This window comes from Camelus ferus, chromosome 31 (genome assembly GCF_009834535.1).
Source record: "Camelus ferus isolate YT-003-E chromosome 31, BCGSAC_Cfer_1.0, whole genome shotgun sequence".
NCBI lineage: Eukaryota > Metazoa > Chordata > Mammalia > Artiodactyla > Camelidae > Camelus > Camelus ferus.
In genome coordinates, this window is record NC_045726.1 from 9,813,210 (window position 1) to 9,831,894 (window position 18,685).

Below are 18,685 nucleotides of genomic sequence, written 5' to 3' on the forward strand. Positions count from 1 at the left end.
GAACATTTTTCCAGCTTAAAAAGCAAAATAAAAACAAAATAAAATCAAAGGCTAAACAGAAGCCTTCCCTGTGGATTTTTGACGGTCACTGTCTGTCACACAGGAGCCGGGCTTGCTTAAGTTAAAATAATCATTATAAATTGAAAACTTTACAAGTTGAGCGAATGAAAGCTGAAAGGGAAACCAGGGCAAATTAGACAATGGTGGAGAGCAGTTAAGCTGTTAACAAATGAAATGTGATTGTATCGGTCTGTATGTTTATGTAAATATGCTAATTAGCACCACTGTTGCTGCTTAGTAGTTCGGCTAAGATGCATAAGGCACAATTAAACCCTCCAAAAGTAAGCAGGGATCTCTGACTCCGTAGCAGTGTCCTCCGGATAAGCAGGGCTGTTTGGGCCACAGGCTGCATGTGACTAAGGCCCCCCCGACACATGGTGGCAGGTAAGTGGGCCACATAGCTCTGAGGAGATGAGCAACCTCCTATGCGAGGCAAGGTGCTTGTAAAAATGAAGAAATGCTGGATATGGGGCCTGAGAGGAGAGGAAATGGGGACTGAGGAAATTCAGTGAGAGGACCTAGGAGAGCAGGGAGCAAATGAAACTCTGACAAGTGTGCAGCTGCGGAGCCCGGGTGTGACTGCAGCGGAGAAGATCACACACTCTTTTGATAGGAAGTTCTTGCATCATTTAGACAGGTTTATCGAGGAAGATTCAGGAGGAACTAGACAAACAGGTGAGCCGGCAAAACTTAGGGGAACACATTGTGAAGACAAGAATGAGACACAGATTGCCAAAGCCTGATGGGTAGGCGAGCACGAGGCCCTCGAGTATTCCTTAACCCCTCTAAGCCGAAAAGGGGCACGTGATACTGGGAGAAGCTAAAGCTTTGTGAAATGGAAGAGTCCGAAGAATACTCCTTAGGTCATCTCTCCGGGGCGTGGCTGTCAGGCCACCGCGACATCTTCACTTTTTGCCTGTCATTACTCAGAGTCTTCAAATATGAGAGTCCTCTCCAAAAAGAAACATTCTCAGGGAAACAGTTGCGAATCCACATATGTTGCTGTGAGTTGGTGATGTTTTCTGTTACTATTAGGTCTGAGTTTTCAAAACCTCCCCCTCTCCATCCGAGGCACCTGATTTCCTTTTCTTCTTCTAATTCCAGTGCTGCCTCATTGCAGCCGCTTCACTGAACCACCTTTTGGTGTGAATCCTTGATAGAAGATAGAAGCCTAGATCTGATCACTAATGCTTTGCAATTTTGAAGGTCTTTTTTTTTTTAAGTATATAAAATAACAAGAAATGCCCGCTACCATTAGTTATTATTTTTAAAAAATTCCATACAGAACAAAGCAATTAAAAAATATAAACACTGCAGTATAGCCGGGTACCATCTTAGACGTCAGAGATTTTCCCATCTTGTGTAAAGATGTGAAAAAAATTTTTTCTTTTCCAAACTCTCAACAGCTGGCCCCGTGAGTCCTCTTCAGGAAGGGGAAGGGGAGCTGTCTCCCTGGGGGAGAGCCACTTGTCGGGAGGGGTTGGACTATAGAGGAGGGAAAACCTGTCTGGCCGCCGGCTGTAGATTAAAGGGAGAGTTGTTGTTTCTGCTCCTGCCAGGGGAGGGCGGGGGAGTAGAGTTGGGGGAGGAAAGAGAGGACGAGGAGAGAGAAGCCAGCCAGACTGAGAGAAGCTGAGACCAGGCAGGGGAGCTGGGCGGTCAGTGGTAGATGGTGCGCCATCTATGCCCATCAAATTAATTTGGCTATCACTGGGATGTAAACCCTGCCTTCCATCTCTATAATAAATTTTACTCAGTTTACACCTGGGAGCAAAATCTCTAGAAACCAAGAAAACGAAATCCCCTCATGACAATTCATAAAAACCAAGGCGGTGGGCTTCAGACTTCCCAGGCCCTGGAATTGGGACTCCCAGGACCCCAGCTGCCATCTTGTTTCAGGTCTTTTGTTTTTTCTTTTTCTAATCAAGTTAAGTATAAAAACAGATACCTTTTGTCTCACACTGAACTTTTTCTTGGAGATTAGAAGTCCTCACTTTCTAGGTGCTGATTTGGCCAAGGATTTCAAAAAGCTTGCTGTTCACAGCGTTAACAGAAGCCGCTAATTGCCTGCTTACTCTAATTGCTTTAGATAAGACCTTATCTTTTCCTCGCTCTGCTGACTCCAGCCTCTGCAGTTACCTTCTTGACTGCCTTCCAGGAAAACTTGATTCTTAGTGTCCTGATTCTTTTAAAAACTCTTCTTTAAGCTTTCTCACTCCCACCCCTCCTCCTTCTGGGTCAAAAGAGGAGGAAAAAAGAGTATCCTCGAAAGTGATTCCTGGTTTATGTCCTGGAAAGAACAATGGTTTAAGAATCAGGAAACCCTGACTTCTAGCCTCACCTCTACTGTTAAATGGCAGCCACGCACCCATTTGAGTTTTCATTTCCCCACTTATAAAATGTTTAAACTACATCTTTAAAGTCCATTCCAGGCTAAAATATGAAGCTGCAGACCGAAGATCCTCTCTCCCATCTAGTACCTGAGGGACACTGTTGTGACTAAAGTGACTTTACATAGAATACCAACAAAGAATCCAGCATATTCATGAATCCTAATTAGAAACTGATGGAAACTGGTTTATCTCCCATCTTTTTCTTTGAACCTTAGAAAACATAATTAATTAGAACAAGAGAATTTACAAAACAGAGTTTACACAGTTGCTTCCTTGCAGGCAATCTTTAATAGATTTCTTCCAAATCCTAACGAACTGCCCCCACCCCCGTGTTTGTTTTATAATGTCTATTTGGTTTGGATGTGCAGAACTAAAAATATCTAAAGGAGAGATTTTTAATGATTCAGTTCAATCAGTGAAATTCCTGAGAATGCTATTTGGAAGAAGAATCAGAAAGAATATGGGATTTGCAGTTGGTGAGACTTGGGCTCTTTTACTAAACAGTGCAACTTTGGATAAGTACTTAACCTCTCTGAGCCTCAGTTTCTTTATCTGTAAAATAGGACTAATGATACCTCCCTTGCAGGACTGTGGTGAGGACTAAATGCCAGGTGTATCTTAAACACTCAATACATGTTTGTGTTCTCCCCTATTAAATACCTTATTTTTCACTTTGCTGACCAATGGCCCAGGATTGGGACTTAATCAGCCTAGGTTCAGTGCCTGAACAATTTTAACAGCTCGCTGAGTTGGGCCAACTTATTAACAATCTTGGAGGCTCTACTTCCTGGTCTGTAAAGTGGAGTTAGTAACAACAGTGCCGAGCTCAAAGTAAGCACTCAGTAACTGGTAGCCAGCAGAGGTAATAGTAGCCATAGTAGCCATGGGAATCACACCAGACCCCCGCTAAGCTGGCAAGGAAGGGTGGGAGAGCACGGATGCTGAGAGCTGCAAGAGGCTGATGGGGGTCGGCCAGGTGGCCAGGAGGAGGCTCTAGCCTGTGGCATAAGCTTCTCCTTCTCACTTTTACCTTAATTCCCACTTTTCTTTATCTTTCTCCTTTGTCTTCTCCCTCACAGTTTCTGCTGTGTAAAGATGGTTGCATCCAGAGCTGTACAGAAACATAAGTCATCTATTTTCTTTTCCTGCACAACCTCTAACATCTTGTGCCTGCTCATTCCTCCTCATCTGTGTCGGGATTTCTATTCCATGCTCCCAGATTGGGATAGTGTGTGTGTAGTTAAACTCAGTGCCATGAATTCTGTGCTGTGTGCCCTCCCCTGCCTTCTAACTACAGTGCTGGCTCTTGTTAATTTCTGATACCTACGAGAAGAAAATGCCTAATGGCTAAGAATCCTGAGGGCAAAATTAACTCTCAGGCAGGACCCCTACTTAGAGTCTTTGCATTTCTCCTTTGCCTCTAAGAGAGCATAGTTTACCTGTTCTGTCTTGTGGCCCTTTGTTTTCTCACTCTGTGCATCGTAAATTACCCTGGCGTCTCCAACAGGACTGATTCTACCTGCTCAGGAGGGAGAGCGAGGCGAGAGGTATAAATCCAACAGTTGAAGATTTAGGCACTGATTGCCCAGAAAGTGGGCCAAGAACAGAACCCCGGAGAATGCTGATAAGAACCCCGGAGAATGCTGATGTGTAACACGTGGCTTTGTGTAGATGTGATAGCAACATGGAGAGACACTACTGGCGAAACCTCTCTAGGAAAAGAACCATAAATTCAACTGATGAGAAAAATACATTCAGATTACCTGATTCCATCTGGTATCAGATCAAGGAGAGGAATACTCTTTGTGATGATGCTCCAGTCCTAGGATTACTGGTAGATTGCGTGGCCGTTGGCACCCTAAGCCCGTCAGAAAACAGGAGACAGCAGGCGGACCTGCTTGAATGTAAAGATGACTTACATCAGCATTGTTTCTAGGAGCAAAAGATTGGGAACAGCTCAAACAGCTGTCAATATGGTTCATCCGTAAATGGACTATAGTACAACCGTTGAGAGATTGAGGAAGTTCTTTAAGTTTTGATTTGTAACAATCACACACATACACACGCCCATTCACATACTATCATATATATATAGTGAACAAAAAGTGATGGTGTTTGTAGTATAACACCAATGGTATCAAAAAGGAGATGGGGAGGATATATTTGCATCTTATATGTCTATTTGCTTGCAGTGCATAAACTACCTCTGGAAGGATACACACGAAAAAGGATAATATTGGTTGCAGAAGGGAACTGAAGGGCTGGGAGATGAGGTGGAGGGAGGTGTTTCACTGTCCTTTTTTGTTTATTTCCAGTGCTGAACTATGCAGAAAAGTAACCTATTCAAAAATTAACAATTATTTTAAAAGACAGAGAAAAGGGGGAGAAGTCAGAGGAGCTGTAGGAAAAGGTCTTGAAGGAAGAATGTAGGACAGAACGGTAGTAAACTAAGCCTCGCCTGGTCTCAGAGTGCTCAGAACTTAAAATAAACCACTTGAAATAAGGTTCAACCATCTCCGGCTAAGACAGTCCTTGTTGTTAAGTCTCTGTGCTGGGGAGATGGAGTTGTCTGGGGCAAGAAAAGAGAGGGGTTTTCACAGCAAGGCAGCAAAGATGAGCAGGAAGAAAAAGGTTTGATGAGTCCCAGTGTGACAGAAAAAACCAACCTTTCCCTCCCATTGTAGGGGAAAATCTCAGTTCAGCCTATCTGTTGCTTTTACTTCGCATGCAGAACACTCATACTTCCAGTACTTCCGGTCACCAAATGGGTGGGGGTCTTCCCCACACCAAGCAATTCTCTGCAACACCAGCTGAATGTCATACAATTTAACTCAATTCTGGCACTGTCTACCTGGAGACAGCTCAGATCCCACCGGTTAAGGGCTCAGTCTCCCAAGACTCCCCTCCTTCCCACCTCAACACACACTTCAGTCACCTGTCACCGCCTAGGTTATCACTTGTGCTTCTGACCAACCAGCTATAGATCAGAGGTTCCAACTGTTACCGAGAGAAGGTTCTTGTCTTGCGCAGGAAAGAATTCATGAGTGAGCCATAGAAAAGTGAAAGCAAGTTTATTTAGAGAGATATACATTCCATAAACAGAATGCGGTTCATCTCAGAAGGGAGAGTGGCCCTGGGGTGTGGAGATGGTTAGTTTTTGTGGGCTGGGTAATTTCATATGCTAACATCGGAGGATTATTCCAACTGTTTTGGGGAAGGGGCAGGGATTTCCAGGAATTGGGCTACTGCCTACTTTTTGACCTTTTATGGTCAGCCTGGGAACTGTCATGGTGCCTGGGAGTGTGTCGCTTAGCAGCTAATGTGTTATGGTGAGTGTGTAATGAGGCTCAAGGTCAACTGGAAGTCAAATCTGCCATCTTGGGACTGGTTGGTTCTAACCAGTTTATATTGTATCCTAAACGGCTACATCATTCTTTTAATGGTTGTGCCCTGCCTACCTCCCTCCTGTCTCACAACAACACCCTCCTTGGGTTCAATTAATGTGCTAGAGCAGCCCACAGAACTCAGAGAAACACATTTCCCAGTGTATTAAAGGATATGTTAAAGGACACAGATGAACAGTCAGATGAAAAGCCACTTCGGGCAAGGTCTGGAAGGCTCCCAAGCACAGGAGCTTCTGTCCCCATGGAGTTGGGGTTTGTCACCCTCCTGGTGTGGATCTGTTACCCGAAAAAACTGGATTTGCCTCTTGGTGGGTGTCGAGCCAAAAGACACAATCAAGCCAAAGAGTGGGAGAAGGAAGGATTCATTATTACTTGCAGCAAGGAAGGAGAACGCTGGGGATCTTTCCGAACAAAGCAGTGTCTCCCCAACAGCAAAACTGGGGAAGTTTGAAGTTAAGGGTACATGCATATTCATGAAGGGGCTTAAGTAGAGGAGAATTTAGCATAGAATTGGGGCCAAGGTTGACAGAGTCCAAGCCTTAGTTGATAGAAGTCAAGAGGATCAGAAAAGATCAACGTGGTCCTTCCATCCTCAACCTGGGCCTTAGATTCTGCAGAACTGGAAGATACATATCAGATTGTAATATCTAGGACTCTGTCTTATCACTGAGCTATTGTTTCTTGATTGCTTTTACTTTGTTCCCTTAAGATCATTAGTTACTGAGACCTGTTTAAGGGCATTCACTGTGGCCAGGCTTGGATCACAGTGACTTAGGCCAAAAATGGCTTCTCCTGTGTCAAGAGAGCCATACCTGGTTCTCAGTACCCAATGTTAGTAAAAAAGAAATTTCCAGCTATTTCAACCAGATCGTCAAATGCTCAGGACCAAGGTCCAAGAGTGTCAGATTTGTATACTTTTTTATACCTTCCCCATATTTTCCCCTTAAATCTTGTCTTTTTTCTTGTAATAGTGGACATTAAAGTTTTAAAATGAAGAGGGTCTGCGAGTTTGTTTTCAGGGGCAGCGAGGAAGTTGGGTGTAGGGAGACCATTTTCCAGAGCCCATCTAAGAAGAATGAGAAGCCACGGTCTGTGTAGGTGGTGACAATTACCAAGAGGAGAGGAGGGGAGCGGGGGAACCCCTGGGACCTGCCACAGTGAAAAAAGAGAACTTGAGAGCAGCCTGCCTGGGCCTGTGAACCTCCCCGGGGGACTTAGGAGGAAAGGGTTCCTCAAATACAGTGAATAAATAAGCTTTGCACTGTAATAGGATTAAACTTGAAACTGTTACAGATGAGGTGTTACCAGCCCATTCTTGTATCACAGAAACCTAGGCTTTTTCTTCATTCAACTGGTATTATTTTATTCTCATTGTTCCTAAAATAGCGCAAAGGAACGCTTCTATTTGTCATCTTACCTTAGGCTAATCTTAGAACAACGCTGAAAATGCTGACTGGACGCCGATCTTAAAGCAACACTGAAAACTTCAAACATGGGAAGATGCTTTACTCCCATTCCTCCTCCCTCTCCTCTTAGATTCTAACAACCAGCTTTGTTTAACCCCAGTTTTGCCTACTCTTTCCCAGAAAAGTCATCAGCAAATATGCATGGATCTCCCTCTAGGGAGGTACCAAGCAGGTATAGGATGCCAGCTTTGCTCTCAGGGAGCTGACAGCCTCATCAGGAGGCAAAAAAGTTACATTCAGAAACCAGTACTACAAATATATGTATGTATAAGTATGACTGAAACATTATGCAGTACACCAGAAATTGACACGTTGTAACTGACTATACTTAAATTAAAGAAAAAGAAAAAAGAAATGAGTGTTAACATTCAAGAGTGTATGTTCAGCGCCAAGTTAGGAGTCAGGATAATAATGGCTTCAGGAATCCAGCTGAGGCAGAAATCCTTGAGGGTCAGGACACTCAAGGCTCTTGGAGAAGGTGGGCTTCCCAGACAGTTAGATTTAGAGAAGGAGTAAAGACAGCAGGTGAGGCAAGTTGGAGGTGGAGGGCGCCTCTGGAAGGAAGGGGAGGAAGAGGGACCTGGCTCTCTGGAGGCAGCAGTCATTGGCTGAGGCAACTTCTGATTCAATGAAAGTCTAGAGTAGGATTTTCCCCAGGTTAATAGAAAGCCTATGTGCTGCAAGCATACCCATCAGGGCGTTAAAGGGATGCAGCGGGTGATCTGACTGTTGGGACCTGCCAGCTGAATATGGAGTCACAGGAGGGGGCCGGCGCTCAGGGAAGGCTCGGCCTCTGTACATCTGCTGAATCTCCTCTGTCAGTCTGCATGCAGTTGGGGCCAAGAGGAGGGTGAATGCACGAGGGAAGATCCCTCCTGCTCCCTGCAAGCTCAGCTGGTTTTCTTTCTTTCCCTTGCTCTCTCATTCTTCCCTCTTCCGGTCCTGCTATGGCCAGATGTCGAGGAGAAATCCTTTCTCACTGTGAGTTTCAGTTGGAATGTCAGCCTGTGGCGTTAGCCTTTTGTGTGCATGTGCAGATTAGGGAGTATCAGAGGTGGGAGCTCCACCAATGCCCACCTGGTCTAAGTGTCACACGTCTCCCCACCCAGTTCTAACACCTCTAGCTCCATGAACTTGAGCTGGCACTTGACCTACCTGTCCTTCAGTTTCATGTATTCATAAAACAGAGATGTTAACCCCTGCCTCCCTACCTCGCAGAATTTTCTTGAGGTTCAAATGAAACATGGTTGTGAAAGCCCTTTGGAGACTAGGGAGCTTGTTATTTGTAGCCCAAGGTGAAGAGTGCATGAGGGGAAAGGTGGGGAAATTGGCAAGTCTCAATAAATCCCATTCAGCCCTATTTATAAAATTGTTTTTTATCCTTAAAATAAGTTTAATGATACAGCTTCCACTGATGTTTTAACGATGCTCACTCTAGTGATATCTTTTTTGTCCCCAGATTTCCCTGAGTGCAGAGCTCAGCTCCCCTCTGCAGGTTTAGCCCATCCTGCCTGGCCTCCTCCTCAGTCAGTGGGGCTCCCAGCCACCGAAGCAGCAACAAAAACTCTCATGCAGCATCTCCAGAGACACTCCAGGCTTCAAGCATTACCCCAGGCCTTATAGGCGAAGATGATTTAAAGATGTGAAAGGACTTCTCTAGAAATGACATGACGCAATGCAGGTTGGAAAGTTGGATGTTCCTTGGTTCCTCTGTTAGAAACAGTCTAGGTACCTCATTGTGCAAATGATACAGTGTTTCAGTAAAAAGTATTCATGACACAAAGGTTGACATATTTATAAACTTAGATAGAAATGTTGAGGGTACCATGGGGTTGATAAAGGGATGGATGAGGCAGGGTCCTGGAAGCCAGCACACTCCCAGGGCTGCTTGAGCAGTTTAAAGATGGGGCTGTTGACCGTGATGTCTGAGTTTGTTACGGCTGTCATAACAAAGTGCCACTGGCTGAGTCCGTTCTGGCTGCTATAACAAAACACCCCCTGATGAGTAGCTTATAAACAGCAGATAGTTATTTTCTCAGTTTTGGAGGCTGGACGTCCATGATCAGGGTGTCAGCAGGGTTGGTTTCTTTTGAGGCATCTCTCCTTGGCTTGCAGACGGCCACCTTCTCCCTGGGTTCTCACACGGTCTTCCTTCTGTGTGCATCTGTGTCCTCATCTCTTATTATAAGGACACAAGTCAGACTGAATTAGGGCCCACCCATATGACTTCACTGAACCTTAAGTACCTCTTTGAAGACCTTATTTCCAAAGACAGTCACGTTCTGAGGTCTTGGGGGGGAGAGGACTTCAACATAGGAACTTGGTTGGGGGGATGCAACTCAGCCCATTAACACTCCCCATGGGCAGGGCTAAGAGAATCAAGACGAGTTGGCGAGGCACCTGGAAATTAGCAACAGCGGAAACCTTTCTCCTCCTTCAGCCTGAAAGGACGGAAGAGAAAGGTCATGCTATTCCTAGAACCCAGTAAAGCGGAACCCCGGAGTGGGCCACCCAGCTACCAGGCACAGAGTAGTACACTGCACATTGTGATCACTGGGAAAGTCAGGGCCTGGCAGGGAGGAAAGAGGAAGAAGTCAGAGAACAGAGAAGCCTGGAGGCTACAGCTGGTCAATGTCAGCCTTTGAGGCAGGGAGTGGGGCTGACGGGTGTGCCCGGGAGTGGGCGGGGAGGGCGAGGATTTGAGGAGGACAATAAGGAATAAGCAGCTGATGGAGGAGCCACAGTAGACATTTCCAAAGGAGGAATTACGATGGAAATTCAGGCAACGTCAATGGGCTTTAAAGAGTTACTGGAGAACAGAAAATGCTACTTAGCTGTGAAAATATTCATCATACATTCTCAACTCAGCCACCTACTCCTGTCACCATTTCAAGGTCCCAGAAGTTGCCATTCCAGGATACTTATTTGGGTGAGTAAAGCAGAATGCTAGGAAGACAAATATGTTTGTCAATCATGCCATGTTGAGCACTTACGTTCTTATTCTGTATACTGTAATGTGTGTATTTTTGAATGGTTTGAAATGGTGGCCTGGTGGGATGGCCCAGGATACAGTGGTTTGGATGCTTGAATGATCGGTGGAGACAAAACACGACCAACTTACAGTGGATTCCTGGTTTGCACCTCCCAGGGTGAGGCTAACGTGTGGCACTGAGAGAAGGAAAACACGCCAGGAGTGAGACCTGCTGCTCTTCCCAGGGGCGAAGCAGACAGCTGTCAGTTAGCTTCCTCTTCCAGGGGCCTGAGCCCACACGGTCGGCCCCTGGGAGCCAGGGGCAGTGGTGTCAGCTGCAGGGGTGGGGGTAGGGGGTGCAGTTGCAGGATTCTGCCCCACTCTGCCCCAGTGAACCCCTCTGATTATGTCTGGAGCCAGTCACGTTGCAGGAATATGTTTGAATGGGCCAGTCTGGAGTATGTCCCCAGCCCCGCTCTGGAATAAACCAGAATCTCCTGGGGCAGAGGTACAATCAACAGAAAGAAGTACTCGTCCAGTAGGAGTGGCTATGTCTTGTCTTAAGCTGTACCGGGTCATCTGTTCCTGTGAAACAAACCAACCCCAAATGTAGTTGCTTTCAACAGTCTGTTGTTCTCATAAATCTGCAGGTTGGGAGGGTTTGGCGGGGTGGGGGGTGTCCTTGTCTCCCATCCATACAACATCTTCCCCCCAACAGAGGGCTGGAAGGTCCATTTCCAAGACAGTATAGGGAGAGAGAAAAAGAGTGTGTCTCACTGATGTCTCTTCTTATAAGGACACTAATCAGATCAGGGCCCCACCCTTAACACCTCATTTAACCTTATTTACATCCTTAGAGGCCCCATTTCCAAATACAGCCACTCTGGGAGTTAAGACTTCAACACATGAATTCAGAGGGGACACAAACATTCAGTCCATAACATCCCCCACAGCGATATGAATTAGACAACAGCTGATAAAGATGAATTTATATTGATATTCAAGAAAACTTCACTGAACCTATGTGCGAGACTCGTTGCTAAGAAGCTCTGGGAATATAGGTAGGACCAAAAAAAAAAAAAAAACAAAAAACCTGTTGCTGCCTTTAATGAGTTTATAACTGTGAGGAAGACAGAGCAGCCGTTGTGACACAGTGATGGTGATGGCTGCAGGGACAGCTTGCTGTGACAGCTCCTACAAAGACCTGTCCTGGGAATAAACCACCTCCTGGGAGCTGCAGAAGTGATGTCCAAGTAGAAACTGTGGTTGAGGAGTACCGAGTAGTAAGCAGGGCTGGGTCAGACAAGGGGAAGCGTTCAGGGGAAGGTATGCGGAGGCCCGAGATGAAACTAGGGTGACCACGATCCTGGTTTGCCCAGGGCTGTCCTGGTTTAGGCACTTAAAGTTCCACGTCCAGGGAATGCATAGGTCACTGTGCCTTATCCAGGGACTGTAAATGGCTCAGTGGAACTGGCGCACAGAGAAGCAGGGGTTGCAGCGGGGTTGGTGGGAGAAAAGCTGGAAAAGGGGGCAGGAGCCCACGCAGGAACCAAGCCGCTGTAGGAGTTAAGACTCTCTTAGAGGTAGTTGAGCAATCAATAAGCAATCTTAAATAGGGGAGCGACGTGCTGAGACTTGCATTTAGAAACAGCTCTATCTGCTGGATAATTAAGGCGGGGGAGAGGATATAGCTCAGTGGTAGAGCGCATGCTTAGCATACATGAGGTCCAGGGTTCAACCCCCAGTACCTCTGTTTTAAATAAATAAATAAACCTAATTACTACCCACCATGGGAAGAAAAAAGTTGTTTTATCAATTAAAAAAAAAAAAGAAGAGGGACAAGACTGCAGTTGGGAAGCCATTGTGTTTTTCCAGGGAACAGATGATGGTGACTTAAAGTAAAATAATGGCAGGAGATGGAGAGAACCAGAGGGCCAGGAACATCTTAAGAAGTAAGAGAACTTACAGATGAAATACAGTTGTGGGAGGTGAGGGAGAAAGAAAAATCAAGGATGACTCTCAGATGCTGGCTTGGGAAACTGGAAAAAGTCTCAGGAAGTAATTAAGATGCTTTGGAAATACCTTCCCCCCAGCATCCTCCACGAGAAGACAGACAAAGCAGCCCTTCTTCTGCTTCCCATGCTGCTCTGTTGACCTAAAAATCTCAGTTATTGTGCAACTGCCCCAGAAGTCCCAGGCCTGAACTGTCAGGAGGCTGACAGGAACATCAGGATAGGGAGGAGGTTTGGGGCGAGAGAGGGAAAGCAGGGGGCATTTGTCGCACTAGGTCCTTCCTAAAGGTTTACATACTCTAATCATAGGAGGTAGTGGGTGGGACTGTTATCCCCATCTCATAGCTGCAGAGTGGAGGCAGAGTCCCAGCCACAGAGCAGCAGAGCTGGGCTTTGAGCGCAGGTGTGTCTGACTCTGAAGACTGCTCTTTCCACCATGCTGATGAGCACCTGCTTCTACCCAAATGCACACGTTGTCACTTCTAATGCCACGCCTTGATTCTGTCTTCATTCAGCATTCAAGAAGGATGCGGACCAAGGGAAGGACTCTAAACCCCACCCCACCCTTCCCAGGGCTCTAAGAGGCCAGCTGAAGGCTGCTTGCTGGAGCAAGGATTGCAAAAGAGCTTCTTAATGCTCTGTAACTGGTCCCCACGCTGATTATGCCTGCAAAAGCCCCAAAGCCATACGTCCTATGTAATTATCTTTGTAAGCATCAAGGTAAGGGAAGCTATGGAGACAGTGTGTCCATCAACAGCCTGTTTAGGGAGGGAGGGAGGGAGTGTCCGGAGATGGAACTCAAGGGATAGGTAGCCAAGGGCAGGACGCTACAGGGACGGAAGGACCACGGGATGAGTCCTCAGGGCCCCTCCCCACAAGATGGGTGTGCGCAGGTGAGCTTGTCCAAACCTTAGAAGAGGCTCTGGAAACCTGACAGCTAGACCCGTGTGGCCCCTCCATGGAGGCTGCCCTCCTAGGACTTGGACTCCCTGGAGCTGGAGCCGTAAGAGAAAGCCCATTGCCAACTTGAGCTCCATCATACCCAGCCTCACAGCTTTACATTTGGATGTGAATCTCGATTTATCTCTGCAGAGTCTTAATCCTTCTGAACTCACATAGTAATCTATCCATTTTGCTTAGAGTATCCTATTATTATTTCTGCATGTATTGTATTCCTGTCCCCCTTTTAGATTGGGAATTCTTCAAAAGATCCAAGTTTCACTCACTCCATGTTCTCACATTTTCTTTCACGCAGTAGGCACATGACTGGAGTTTGACTGTTGTCATTGCAGGGTGGGTCACCAGATCTGAGATGTTCATGTCTCAGCTGGCTTCTTTATTTACTGACACTGGCAGACAAAGGACACCAGAGGGCGCTCCTTCCCTTCTTATCTGAGTCCAGGGAGCTGCTCCTTTTCTGCCCACTGGGCTGTATCTTCAAAACTCAGGCGCCACTGAAAACATGTTTTTTACCTCTACTGGGGAGAGGCTTTGGGAGACTTTGAATATTTATACCGATACCTTTAGAGAAATATTTATTCAGCTCAAGTCTTTGATTCCACCCAAATCAAACAAATATTCACAGTTTTTAAAGAACTTACAGTCTAAAGAAGAAACATCTATTTTAAAAATTAACCAACCACTTTCTACCCATTAGGATAGGTATTATCAAAAATAGAATGTGGAGAAACAGGAAGCTTTGTGCATTCCTGGTGGGAATGTCAAATGGCAGCCACTATGGAAAATCATATGGTGGTTCCTCAAAAAATTAAACAGAATTACCATAAGATCCAGCAAGTCCACTTCTGGGTGTATATCCAAAAAGATGAAAGCAGGGACTCAAAGAGATATTTGTACACCCAGGTTCATAGCAGTATTATTTGCAATAGCCAAAAGGTGGAAGAAACCCAAGTGTCCCTTGACCGATGAATGGGTAAACAAAAGTGTAGTACATCCATACAATGGAATGCAATTAAGCCTTAGAAAGGAAGGAACTTCTGACACATGCTATAACCTGGATGGAGAAAGGACAAATACTGTGTGGTTCTGCTTACACGAGGTTCCCAGCGTAGTCAGATTCATAGAGATGGAAAGTGGAATGGGAGTGCCAGGGGCACGGGGTATTTAATAGGAACAGACTTTCAGTTTGGGAAGATGAAAAAGTTCTGAAGATGGATAATACTGATGGTTGTACAACAATGTGAATCTACTTAATTCTACTAAAGTATACACTGAAAGGTAGAAGAATGAGCGAGACAGAGAGACAGAGATGTGTGTTTAAACTCCATTTCAGATACAGCCCTGTTTCTTACCAAGGCTTCTGAGAACGACCCCTGCTAAGACTGTGTCCCACCCACCCGGGCTCTGGCTCCACCCCCTTTGGTGTCCTGGGACGGTGCGTTCTCATTTAAGCCTCTTTCAGGTGTCTCACATTCTTTACTCCTCACTTCACAACTTGTCCTAAAAGGGTTTTCATGTGACCCAGCCTTGTTCCCCTCCTTCATCTCACTTTCTTGCAAGTTATATGTGTATCTTGCTTTTTCTCTTCAATCTCCACTCTCCTTAAATCAGAAAACCTGGTCTCAACCTGAACCTCAGGGCAACTGTACTCTCATGCTGTCCTAGTCCGTTTGGCCTGCTAAAGCAAGATACCACAGACTGGGGGCTTACAAACAACAGACACTTACTTCTCCCTGTTCTGGAGGCCGGGAGTCCAAGGTCAAGGTACTGACAGATTCAGTGTCCGGCCAGGGCCCTCTGCCTTGTTCACAGCCAGCAACATTTCCTGTGTCCTCACCTAGTGGAATAGGTGAGGGAGCTCTCGGGGGTCTCTTTTATAAGGGCACTAATCCCACTAAATCACCCTCATGTCCTAATCACCTCCGAAAGGCCCCAAATAGTCAAACCATCACTCTGGAGGTTAGGATTTCAACATATGAATTTAGGGAGGACACAAGCATCTGGGTTATGAGGCCATCTTATGGAAAAGCCCAAATAAATAAATACTCCCTTGCTAATATCATTGAAACACCAATAACTGACTTTTCATGAGCCCCCATCTGCTTGTCATCAGTGTGTTTAACCAAGATGCCATCCTTTTGTACTTTAAAAAAAAAAAAAAGTTGTTTCTTTTCCGTATCCATAAGGATTCTAAAGGCAAGACAGGATCCCGGCAATCAAGGAAACTACAATGTAGCAGGGAGTTTCCTTGTAGGCAAGAAACTGTTAGAGAACCTCAAAGCTCTAGTCTTCATTTTAAGTGTTAAGCATAGTTGTAGTTCAAAGAACACAGTATGGGCTGTAATAATTAAAGAGCAGTTCTGAAAGTGAATCTTGACCCAAGTCCTGAAGGAAGGGTAAGGCTTGGATAGGCAGAGAGGAGGCAGCAAAAGTAGGAGCAAGAGGACGGAGGTAGGGCAGTTTGTTACCAGGAGGGGAGTGAAGGCTTGACTGACACCCTGTGAAGGCAGAGCAGGAAGGGCGGTGGGAGGGTGGGGCTGAGGGCAGGCAGCACCTGAGCAAGATGCAGTAAGGAGCTTCTGTGTGTGCCTGCATCAAGAAATGATGAGATAAAATGAGCATTTCCAAAAAGTTAGATACAGGATCAATTCACGTGGGAAAAGACTATATAGGTAAACTGACTACTGCAGCAACAATCCAGGGATAAAATGATGATGCACTGGATTATGGACAGTGGCCCTAATGATTAAAAGAAATGGATGAATTAAAACAATAAGCCTTTCCATCATTCCAAAGTCCACAAATGATAAATGCTGGAGAGGGTGTGGAGAGAAGGGAACCCTCCTACACTGCTGGTGGGAATGTAAATTTGGTGCAGCCACTATGGAAAACAGTATGGAGATTCCTCAAAAAACTAAAAATAGACTTACCCTATGACCCAGCAATCCCACTTCTGGGCATATATCTGGAGGGAACTCTAATTCAAAAAGATACATGCACCCCAATGTGCATAGCAGCACTATTTACAATAGCCAAGACATGGAAGAAACCTAAATGTCCATCGACAGATGACTGGATAAAGCAGCTGTGGTATATTTATACAATGAAATACTACTCTGCCATAAAAAAGAATAAAATAATGCCATTTGCAGCAACACAGATGGCCCTGGAGATTATCATTCTAAGTGAAGTAAGCCAGAAAGAGAAAGACAAATACCATATGATATCACTCATATGTGGAATCTAAAGAAAGTACACTATGAACTCATCTACAAAAGAGGAACAGACTTGCAGACTTAGTAAACAATCTTATGGTTACTGAGGGAAAGGAGGTGGGAAGGGATAAATCTGGGAGTTTGAGATTTACAAATGTTAGCCACTATATGTAAAAATAGATTTTAAAAAGGTTCTTTTGTATAGCACAGGAAACTACCTATGTTTTATAACAACAAATATATGTATGTATATACATGACTGGAACATTGTGCTGTACACCAGAAATAGACACATTGTAATCGACTGTACTTCAATTAAAAAAAATAAAATAAAATGATAGGCCTTTTTCAACATCCACAGATCAAGCAATGTGATTCACCACATTAACAAAATGAAAGATAAAAATCACATGATTATCTCAATAGATGCAGGAAGAGCATTTGACAAAATTTAACATCCATTCATTATAAAAACTCCCATCAAACTAAGTGTAGAGGGGATGTACCTCAACATAATGAAGACCGTATATGACAAGATCCCTCAACAGTGAAAAGTTATACTCAGTGGTGCAAAGTGAAAAGCTTTTCCTCTATGATCAGAAACTAGACGAGGATGTCCACTCTTACCATTTTTTTTCCGACATAGTACTGGAAGTCCTACCCAAAACAATTAGGTAAGGGAAAGAAATAAAAGGCATGCAAATCAGAAAGAAAGAATGAGAACTGTCTCTACTTGCAGATGACATATTATGTATAGAAAACCCTAAAGATTCCACCAAAAAACTGTTAGAACTAACCATTGAATTCAGTAAAGTTGGAGGATGTAAAACCAATATATAAAAATTAGTTGCATTTTTATACACTAACAGTGAACTATCAGAAAAAGAAATTAAGAAAACAATTCCATTTACAATTGCATCAAAAAAAAAAATAAAGTACAAAGGAATAAATTTAACCAAGGAGCTGAAAGATCTGTACACTGAAAACTATAAAACATGGATGAAATAAATTGAAGATACAAGTAAATGGAAAGATTCTGTGCTCATGGATTGGAAAAATTAATATTGTTAAGATGTCCACACTACCCAAAGCAATCTACAGAGTCAATGCAATTCCTATCAGAATTCCGATGGCATTTTTCACAAAAATGGAACAAACAATCCTAAAATTTGTGTGGAACCACCAAAGACCCTGAATAGCCAAAACAATCTTGAGAAAGAACAAAGCTGTAGGCATCATGCTTCCTGACTTCCAACTGACAAGGGGTTAACATCCAAAATCTATAAAGAATTCATAAAATTCAGCAGCAAAAATAAAATAAAATCTAATTTTAAAATGGGCAGAAGAACTGAAGAGACATTTTTTCCAAAGAAGACAAACAGATGGTCGACAGGCACATGAAAGGGTGCTCAACGTCACTAATCGTCAGGGAAATACAAATCAAAACCACCATGAGATATCACCTCACAGCTGTCAGAATGTCTATCATCAAAAAGACAAGTAGTAACAAGTGTTGGCAAGAATCTGGAGGGACGGGACCCCTCGTACATTTGATGGCAATATAAATTGGTGCAGTCACTGTGGAAACAATATGGAGCTTCCTCAAAAAATTGAAATAGACCTACCATATGATCCAGCAAGTCCACTGATAAGTATATTCCAAAGGAAATTAAATAGGGTCTCAAAGAGGTATCTGCACTCCTATGTTCATTGCAGCATTATTCACAATAGCCAAGATACGGAAACTAAGTGCCCATCAACAGATGAATGAAGAAAGAAAATACGGTGTATATACACGTGGAATATTATTAAGCCATGAGAAAGAAGGAAGTCCTGACATTTGCGACCACATAGATGAATCCTGAGGGCATTATGCTAAGTAAAATAAGATAAACAAAGAAAAACAAATACTGATGGCACCACTGATCTATAGAGTCTGAAAAAAAAAAAAAAAAAAAAAAGAAAAGCAAAATTCATAGGAACGGAGAGTAGAGAAGTGGTTGCCAAGGGCTGGAGGCAAGATAGAAACAGAAGAGGTTGTTAAAAGGGTACAAACTCAGCTGTAAGATGAAAAAGTTCTGAGGATCTAATATAAAACATGGTGACTGTAGTTAATAACACTGTGTTGTGTAATTGAAATTTGCTGTGAGTAGAACGTAAACATTCTCACCAAAACAAACAAACCCTCTGCATTTAAAAAAGAT

General features: G+C 44.2%; 1 protein-coding gene across 2 annotated transcripts in view; it reads left to right on the forward strand.

Moving 5' to 3' along the window:
- FBXO16 (F-box protein 16) overlaps positions 1-12,290 on the forward strand; it is a 44,998-nt gene extending 32,708 nt beyond the window's left edge. The window contains exon 11 of one of the 2 annotated variants that reach the window (XM_014556311.2): positions 8,783-12,290. In XM_014556311.2, the coding sequence (XP_014411797.1) occupies positions 8,783-8,824 (42 nt within the window). In that variant the 3' untranslated portion in view covers positions 8,825-12,290. The remainder of the gene's footprint in view (positions 1-8,782) is intronic. The other variant, XM_014556310.2, reaches the window with a different exon arrangement.
- The last annotated feature ends 6,395 nt before the right edge of the window (positions 12,291-18,685 follow it).